Below are 9,820 nucleotides of genomic sequence, written 5' to 3'. Positions count from 1 at the left end.
ATTTTAACGAGCCCACGGAATCCATGGATTTAGGCATGCATACCCTTGACTGCCTGCGCCAGGACCTCCTGTGTTGTTTGTCCCTAAAAGGTGATAACGCCGCCGTTTTGTGTGCCCATCCCTTTCTCTCTCATATTTTGTATCGAATTTAAAATGTATGTCGATTATTAACATCCTTTTAGCGCAAATGTCCAAAAGTATTTTTTTTGTTCGACTCTATTCACGCCCTTTATAAGGCATTTGCAGTTTACAAAAGATTTGCTCATGGGAACCTATATTGACAGTAGCTTGCAGTTGAGAAAATCCTCTTTGGGAACTGCTTAATATTCTGAGGGAAACCCATTTCCGGCTTGATAAGCCTTTTTAGCTATGGATCTTAAGCCCGCTAATGCTTACATTGACTAAAATCAAAGATTATAAGGCTTTAAGCCCACACCTGGGGTGCAAGCTGGGACAAATTCAGTTAAAAGATTTATAACAACAGTTCATAGGAGTTTCAGAGACAATATTATATGAAAATGCTGAGTAATTATGAGATATCAGCGCCGAGCCGATGTGATAAATATTCGAAATTTCTTCAATAAATATATATTATTCTGAACCAAATATCACAAGTATTTAATTGTTAATACTTATATCATTGAAAAGGCCTTGTACTGGACATATTATTTAATCTTATATATAAATACAAAATGTATGCAAATACGTACTTACCGAAAAATCCAAATACATATTGCCATTTATTAGTAGGAGGCAATAACATTTTAACACAACACTAGAGGGGCATAAGAAGTAAAGAATAGGTGAGATATTTTGAAAGATATTTAAAAGCTCTAAAAATAATGTGCATATAACTACAATTAAATAAAAATCTGATTTTCGGCCCTTGCTTTTTAGTTTGTGGATTGATCATCAACCATCCAGTAAGGCAGTCAATAAGGCAGTCAATAAGCAGTTTTGTATATATGGATAAGATCTCATCAATATGCTTCAATACATACGTTTGGAATACCATTAAAATAGTTTTTTTGGCATATCCCAACCTGATATTCGTATTCGGATATTGAATAAATGATAGCTTATTTTACTTCACTACAGACGACTTCAAAGCATACCTTTGGATCATCTATAGAGAACTGCTAAGCTCTACATCCAGACTTTTATTTAAAAACAGCCCATGGCCAAACAAGTTCTTTTTTTCTAAACCGCTGGTGTAAAAAAGCTATATAAAAATTCGCAGATTACATTAAAAACCGAAAAAAAGACACATTCAAGCTGATGCTGAATAAAGAAAAGTCAAAGAAATAAGCTGAAAAGTGAATATGAGAAACTCAAACATAGTAGATGAATATGAATGAGTGAAGAACTAAAGAAGCCCATAGACAAATGTTTGCTTGTGCTTAGAAAATGCGCTGAAGTATGCACAGCCAGGTAACTGAATGCCAATGACAAATTTATGTATAAACTTTAGCGCGTAAAGTGCCACTAACTAACCCATACAAAAACACTCGCACACACTCGCACACACACACGCATACAAAGTCGAGTGCAATGGCACGACGAAGCGCCTGGGCGTATGCTTTATGAATAGCGCATACAAAGTGCAATTCTATGAATAGAGAGGTTGCCCCCAGAGAGAGAAAGACAGAGAAGGGAGAGGGAGAGAGCGCCTCAGGCTCGCCTGAGCACTTACAATAAGCACTCCTGCGTTGATTATTATTAAAGGCGCCCATTTCAAAAGAGCGGAGGCGCTCCGACAATGTCAATGTGCTGGCTTTGCTCTGCTCGGCGCGGTTGTGGCGCAGCTTTTAATGATTTATTTGAGAAAATTTACACGTGAGCGCCGGTCCAAAAACAAACACACATACACACACACACACCCATGATGAATGGAACCCCCACACACACAAACACTCATCCATACACACATGTGCATGAAAATGGAACCCTGAACGGCACGGGGTCTACTGCTGCTTGGGCATTTTTGGATAGAAGATACAGATACAGAAGCACCTGTATTAAGTTGCCAGACCATGAAATTCTTTGGCACGTACGTAGCGCCAATTTTGCGAAGCTTTTTTTTTCATAAACAAAAGGGGCAGGTGAGCAGCATCTGGGGTGCCCTTTCTTCTCACTCCTTCTCTCCCTCTCTCTCTGTGTGTGTGTGTGTGTTTTATTTCAGTTACAGTTCGCGCTTTTTCATATTCTTTTAACGATTTATCATGCGAAAATTGTCTGGTCTCACTTTGCATATGCAAACCAACGTCGGCTATTATTATTTAACTGTCCGCTTTTCTTGCATTTCCTATTGTTATTTCTCGTTTGCTTACCCTGCAGCACTACGTAAATTTAGTCACGTTATTTAAATAATAAACTGCATCACAAACACCCCCATCCACGAAATTATGCAAAAATATCATCATCAGATTCCCGGACAATGGCTAAGTTATGATGACAATGCGCATACGACATGTGGCTTGGCCAAAAAGGGGGGGATCTCTCACACTGGCAAACTGATGCCACAACAGATATAACTTAATCAGTGAGACGTTAAGTGAGTTGGGGAACAGTTGGATAAGAGCCCGTGTTTTCAGGTTCACCGATAAAAAAAATTATACGCAATTAATTATTCCATATCACCAAGTGAATATCTTTGACTTCCAATTAGCATGAAATATACACAAATACACGACATTATCGATAAGATGTGTAATTTAATGGCTGCAATCAAAAGTTTGAACGAGAAAATGAGTTTGATGAACCGTTAAAGGCGAATCGAGATATGCATTAATTTATGCTGCAGCATTGCGCCATAAAAAAAAACGTGTAGTCCGAGCCTCCAATCACAGCAACTCGTATAAATGTGCGATTCTTTATGGTTTAATTAAACATATAAAGTTCTTAAGATATTTTCAGAAATTGTGTAAAATAGGAAGATAAACAAATTGCGATAGCTAATGAGATAATAAATTATATAGAAAAAATAGATATATACAAATTGAAAAAACGCTTCTAAAGCTAAATCATAATGCAATAAACTATATTAAAAAATATAGTTAAGTTATTTGGGATTTAGATATATTTGTGCAGAAAATTTATTAGATAAATCTATTTTTTATAATTAACAACAGAATATATATGTTCTACTTATCCACATTGCAACTTTAACTTTATTACCTTTTTCTTACAGCGAGCAACACTCTCGCAAGATATATAAAACAGCTCATGCTCACATAATTAGCATGGCCATGGAGACAGTTGTTAACTTACAATAACTAACATACGTACTCCATAAAATAGAGAAGCAGAGAAAGAGAGAAAGAGAAATACTGCCCACCTCCAGCCCCGACCTCGACCTAGAGCTATTTGTTACATTTTAGCTCAGGCGCACAAAAATATAACACCAGTTGCCAACTTTGGGCAAAAACGAAACAAAACCCAGGCACCGAGACGGGGACCTACTTTCGCCAAAGGCAAATAAAAGGGGTTACCAAAAATAGCCATTCAGCCAAATAAAGAAGCACTGAGCAGACAGCAAGCACCTCCCCCCCACTCGCATATAAGGTCATAAAATAGTTGTCGCAACCTGGCGGGATAAGCATCTGACTCTGCCCCAGACTCTTCCTGTGGCCTGCAACTCCAAGCGCACACACACTCTGATTACTTCGTTAAGTTGCATGTTGCTACAAATTGTTTCCAAAGAAAGGCAATGGAAATAAAAATTATTGCCCCAAAACAAACAGGCAAGGGTTAAAGGTAATCACAACAACATGAAACTTGTGAAAGGTGACTGGCAACTATTAAGCTACACTAAATAAATAAATATAAAACAAAAAAAAAAAAAAAACAACTGCAACAGCATCATCGCACTGTGATTATCTCGACCAGAGATTCTAGTTTATGGCGGATCCTACGATCCCAGCGACTGCAGACACATTCATTGGCCTTAGTCTTGTGGATTGGGGACTCCTGTCAAATATGCAGCTCTTATCACATGTTGTCATCATTCGAAATGATGCACAAGTGTACCAGAACCAAACAACAACAAATTAAAAGCCACTCGCTGGGAACTTCATTAGAGAAAGTCACAGACGATGACCCGCAGATCCCACAAAAAAAAACCCCCAAAGCCATAACCCAGAGCCAGACTCAGACTCAGACACAGACTCAACTCAGACTAAGACCCTCTACCTACTAATTTTTTAGTAGCTGTGTTGTTTTGTCAAAGCTAATTAGTACGTAAAAGCATTAACAATGGATCGCAGTGACGAATATATGATCGCGTCGACTGCATTTCAAGTGTCAAAAGCATAGTTTTTGTCTTTCCACGACGAAGTTTTGGGCCAAGTCATTAAAGCATTGGCATTAGCATAATACGCGTATTATGCGTATTAATTACAGCGCCGACATTTGCATTTAAACGCCTATTTGTTGGCCAGGCCAGCAACATAGGGCAATACAAACATCGGTGGTGGGTCTTAAGACCCAGTAGCTAATGCTATCCATGACCCCAACTATAATTATTAAATTAAAAGACAATGCGTTTGCCCTGGCATCGGCTAAAGACCTGCAAGATGCGTACATTTTGTTAGGCAGAAAAAGCGACCACCCGAGCGTGGAGAAAGAGCTGCAAGATGGTTGCAGCTAGATGGATACCAAGTTCAAGTTGAACCCAAGCCATAAATAGAAAACAAAAAGAGTTATTATGTACAAATTTGCATAAATTTCACGCTTGACAGTGAAATGATGCATAGAGGAAGTTGTTAGAATGCCAGAAACGTTGTTTTCACAGCCATTTTTAAAGTATTCAAAGTATGGAAAACTAATTTCTTAATCACTGTTCGCTCTTCAATGTGGGTGTCCAGAGCAGGGAAGTCATTTTTCTTCACTAATACCTAAATTGAATTTGACAACAAGGTAATCAAATGTCGGAGTCCAAGCTGTCTTTCTGTTTGGAGTACATAAGCTAAGAAGCACAGATACTATATATACCTGATATGTGTTTACTTTACATGCTAAATTTACTCACTGAAACCTAAAAGAGATTTGTAAAACAAAATCATAATTTCATATCGACTTGTATCGATTGCTTGGAAGCAAGTCTTCTAAGGTCTCCAAATTCGGACTCGCGGACTGACGGACATGTTTGGATCGACTGGGCTGTTGATGATGATTAAGAATATATACCTAATACACAAATAAAAGGATTAATGTAGCAAGTTGTAAAAATATCTTAAGTATTTTTTAATGTAGATTAATACAGATATTAGGAACTTTTATGGTTAGCTAAAATTAGCGCTCTGATAATTCAGAAAATAGCTTTTGTAATACTTATAGTATTTTGAATACAATAACACGAAATATTTGTTTAAATTGCAATAGTAAGTGTATCACCAGATTAATTGATACACAACTATTTGTTGATTTGGTTAAGAAATAATCGAATTTCCCACCTATACTGTGAGTGTTTTTATAAAACATTTCGAAATATTTCTATTTAAAATATTTTCAAAATGTTTAGCCCAACATATTGAGAAATTCACTGCCCAAATGATGCACATCTGAAAAGTGCTCCAAGAGTGATTTTTCACATTTTGCATAGACCTTATCACAATCGACGCCCGCATGCCCCAAACGTTCGGCCTGTAGATAATCGTTATCCGTGTGCTCTGACAGGGCATCTATTGAGCTGGAAGGACTTTCAAGATCCAGTTAATTAGTGAATTATTAACGCGTCGTCCTTTACTCACGTCAGCAATATGTGCAGGAGCTCTCCCAGCAGTCCGTTGCGCTCATCGAACGGTGAAGCGGAACTCTCGCAAATGCTCTTCAAAACACACTGCCGTCCATTCAGATGCATCCGTATCGCCATAGTCTCAAAACTCTTGTAAACAGCCCAGCGATAGTCACTGAGGGCCTGCGATGTCTCTTCCATAAGTCTTGTGGCCAGACCCAGTTCCTCGTCGCTCTTCCGTATGGCCTGCTGAAATATGGTTGCATTATCCATAAACTTCCGTTCGGTTATGTCGTGCACGTCCTTTGTGCGTATTTGCTTGGCGGAGTTGGGCAAATAATAGCTTGCCTTGAGCACATAACCCGTGGTAACGGACTCAAATTTAAGATCTTCCACGGGTATACCAAAGCCCGCAATAAACTGCAGTGGAAACATATTAGCATTATAACGATCCTAGTCAATAGTGCGTACCGACTTTTAATCTGGCGGCATGGGTAGGTGGGTAGATCAGTGGCAACCAACGTGCCTTTCGCACCAACAGATCACTTTCATCATGTAGCTCATGGCTAAAGTTTTGATTGTAAGCTAGAACAACAGCCAAATAAGCCCAGCATAGCGCTATAAACCATTTTAGATGCAAAATTATGATCATATTATTGTTTTCCTGTGTATCCTTGTCACGCTGCTCTCAACTACTGCCAAACCGCACAGTTCCAGTGTTAGCTCTTAACTATGCCAAAAAACTTTGTAAAAGAAAGCAACTTACTTTCTTCTATTGAAAACTATATAATAAAAAACAAAAAAAAAAACCGAAAGTGCCAACAGATAAAACAAATTTGTCTCGAGTCCGTTGAAGCTTAAGAGCCTCGCTAAATATTTCTGACACTACTGTGTGCCCATTTAACTTATCGCTATGGGAATGTGTGAGTTTTCTAAAAACAGTAGACTTCGCGTTCTATTAATTAACACCTAAACGGTCTATTAGTTCCATGAAGTTCACTAGGCATGATTTATATTCAAAAGTATAACATCTGAAAGTTAACCCAGTTTCTTAAACAATGATAAACATTTTTATCAAATTGTTGTAAGATTGTTGTCCTCTTAACAAGAATTTTTACAGTTAGCTTAAATATAAGCTTTGAAAAAAAATGATCGCAAAATAGTTTTTAAAAAGATTATATGCTATTTATTAGGTACTTATACTTTGTTTCTTCGTTTGTCTTTTATTAACTAATACATAAATTTGTCCAGATTGTCATGTAGTTCGCTAAAATGTTGCAACAAACTGCGATGGCATTCCTTAAACACTCGGTCACAGCCAGCGCCCGATTGGCCCACCTTCTCGGCATAGTAATACTCATTATCCGCATGCTCTGACAGCTTATCCACCGATGAAGAGGGTCTATTAACAGATCAAGTCTATGGGCTATGTTGTGCATTAAACCACAGCTCTACTTACGTCAGCAGTATATGCAAAAGGTCGGCAATGAGGCCGTTTGCAATATGAAAAGGCTCCTCGGCTGCCTCGCAAATGCTTTTCAGCACACAAATGCGCCCCTGATAGCCCAGGCGCTTAGCCAAACCCTCTAAGCCCTTGTACATCGTCCAACGATAGCTGCTCAACACTTTGTTGGTTCTCGTTAGCAGCTTCCTTGTGCTCTTGCCCAATTCATTGGCGTCAACCAGAAAGTTCTCAAACATAGGTCGACGTCTGCGCGCACCAACAGATCCCAACGTGGGCACCTGGTTAAGTGGCAATGCTGTGGGCGTACGCAATGAATCCGGCGTTTCGGGCAGCCAGTACTCCGCCTTTAGAACATAGCCTGTTGTCACAGCCTCGTATTCAAGATCCTCCAGCGGTATACCAATGCCGCCAATGAACTAATTTTATATGGGATTTTCCTTTAATCAATCACTAAATCACGTTCACACTTTTACTCACCATAACGCGAGTGGGTGAGGTCGTTGGAAAGACAAGCCACGGTATTGGCGTTCGTTTGGTACGCTCATGTTTTGATAGACTACCGTAAGTGGCAGTCGCACTTGAGAACGAATTACTTAGTAAACTTATAAATAGACAACTACCTATAGTCAGCAATATTCTTGCTTTCATATTCTATATGTTCTATTTATATGTGGGTATTTTTATAATAAATCAACACACGATGCGCACGTTGTCAATGCTTTGCTCAGCAGCGCGTTACTGAATCTCACAAACTGACAAAAAAAAAACCTTCTCAAAGTTCTAGCTAACGCATTTATTACCGAACTGAGCCACGGCATGTTGAATTTGTTTAGAAAGAATTGATTCTTCTTTCTGGCTGCAACTTTTTACTTTTTACAAATTCTTTTAATTATCACCAACTAATTGACGCTTGCCACATGCTTCTTGCTGGATGGCCAAGTTACTTGGTCAGTTCATGCGGAAACTGTGTAAAACTTGCATATTCCAGTTATAGCTGTCAGACACAAGCTTAGATCTTGGGTTTAATCGGACCACAACTTAATTCCATTGGAAATTCATTCATAATTTGATGTCTAGTCCGAGTTCAGCAATAGTCTTGTGCAGAGAATGTATGATGTATTTCAATCGTATGCATTGTAATTTATTAACTTTTATTTATATAAATAAGACCGAATAAGTATTAGCAGAACGTTGCCCCGAACAAGGACAAAAACTATAAGTAATATTACATCGACACTTATTAAAATTGCATTATATCTTCTATTATATTTTCTTTTTTGGGAACCAAAACATTCTTTTTAACTAAGTTATTTAAGTTTTTTATAAAATTTGTCCTATATGAAAGCCCTGTTTTAAACTAAGTAGTTAACATTGTTAATAACAAATATCCTGACAAACAAAGGATTGTTTTGAACGCGTTCACATGTTAAACACATTCTTTTAATAAAAGTCTTTTATTTAGACCTTTAGTAAAGCTTGCCGTTATTTTTTATAATACGAGTTTTGTTGGGTACAATAAAAATAAAAATTGGTTTGAACCAGCTCTAATAAGTATTTTTGTGAGCAAGCCAAAAGGAACCAGTTCAATCGAATTGAAATATGTTTAAGAGCAGTCTTTTGAGGTAGCTACTCGCATTTTAGTCGAAAAGTCACACCCTGTACTTGACTGATGCCTTTTCTTCTTTTGTTAGCTTTTCTATTGCACCTTCCACTTGCAATTTTCTACAACTTATATGGAACTTGCAACTGAAAACTGCAAACAGTTCACTTAGCGCATTGTTCGCGATGAGTTCCAATCGCTCGCGTTATTGTTGCCACCTCCTAGTTGGATTCATTCTTATTGTACTGTCTGTCAAGCTGACTAGTGCAGTGCTGTTCTTTCCACGTGGCGGTTCCATAGGTGTAAGCAAAGCAAAATCTTTAACCAAACTGATTTAATTACTTGTGCATTCCAGTTACTAGCTGCAGTTGCCATTCCGTTGGACCTTACGTATCGCAATGTGTACATGGCCTTCAACTTCGAGTCCAACTATGGTCTGCCGTCGAATGACTCTTACAATCAGTGGATTGATAGGGTAAGTGAACAGATCTTGAATTCCCGCTGTGCCCAAATAATGCTTTAACTTAAAGTGGGATCTGGACGAGGGATTTCTCGGCATTGGTAGCGATGTGACGCCCATAGATGGACGCAATGACGATAAACTGGAGAAACGTTCGATTTCGACACCGCCCCGTTTTACACGTCACGACTTCTACAGAGCGATTGTTAGCTATTTGGGTCAGTATGGCTACAATGGCAGCGCCTGTTTGCTGCGCACCATCTGTGAGGTGACCGCTGCACCACTGGATGCACACAACGGCGTATTGGGCAGCATATTCAAAATTCTATTCATGTAAGTTGGGGCTATTGTGTGTGACCCCATGCCTGGACAAATTTTCAGATCTAATTAGTGGCCTCACGCCTCTCACACAGGCCAACGACAAGCGCCGCCGAACAGCGACTACAGCACGTGGATAGCCTCTATGAGGCCACAGAGCTGGGCACGCGCGGCTTAAACTGTGCTGATTACGTGGCCGGTTGTGCACACAGTATGCTGGACATGATAAGCGTTATGCTCTAA

The 9,820-nt window shown here is 38.9% G+C and overlaps 3 protein-coding genes across 3 annotated transcripts; 1 reads left to right on the top strand and 2 right to left on the bottom strand.

Moving 5' to 3' along the window:
• Positions 1–3,164: 3,164 nt before the first annotated feature.
• On the bottom strand, positions 3,165–6,299 carry LOC26530443 (uncharacterized). Its single transcript, XM_070208574.1, has 2 exons — positions 5,751–6,299; positions 3,165–5,698 (listed from the first exon to the last, which is right to left on the bottom strand). The coding sequence occupies exons 1-2, from the start codon at positions 6,167–6,169 to the stop codon at positions 5,518–5,520; spliced, it is 600 nt and encodes a 199-aa protein (XP_070064675.1). The 5' UTR covers positions 6,170–6,299; the 3' UTR covers positions 3,165–5,517.
• A 98-nt stretch (positions 6,300–6,397) lies between these two features.
• On the bottom strand, positions 6,398–8,880 carry LOC6624470 (uncharacterized). The gene is made up of 3 exons (XM_015175847.3): positions 7,677–8,880; positions 7,194–7,615; positions 6,398–7,136 (listed from the first exon to the last, which is right to left on the bottom strand). The coding sequence occupies exons 1-3, from the start codon at positions 7,845–7,847 to the stop codon at positions 6,965–6,967; spliced, it is 765 nt and encodes a 254-aa protein (XP_015031333.1). The 5' UTR covers positions 7,848–8,880; the 3' UTR covers positions 6,398–6,964.
• Positions 8,881–8,972: 92 nt separating this feature from the next.
• Positions 8,973–9,820, top strand: LOC6622248 (uncharacterized). Its single transcript, XM_002047435.4, has 4 exons — positions 8,973–9,101; positions 9,155–9,274; positions 9,330–9,592; positions 9,673–9,820. The coding sequence occupies exons 1-4, from the start codon at positions 8,985–8,987 to the stop codon at positions 9,818–9,820; spliced, it is 648 nt and encodes a 215-aa protein (XP_002047471.1). The 5' UTR covers positions 8,973–8,984.

The sequence above is a fragment of the Drosophila virilis genome, chromosome 3 (assembly GCF_030788295.1).
Source record: "Drosophila virilis strain 15010-1051.87 chromosome 3, Dvir_AGI_RSII-ME, whole genome shotgun sequence".
NCBI classification, from domain to species: Eukaryota; Metazoa; Arthropoda; class Insecta; order Diptera; family Drosophilidae; genus Drosophila; species Drosophila virilis.
Note: the sequence above shows the minus strand (reverse complement) of the source record. Positions and strands in the feature narration are given on the sequence as shown.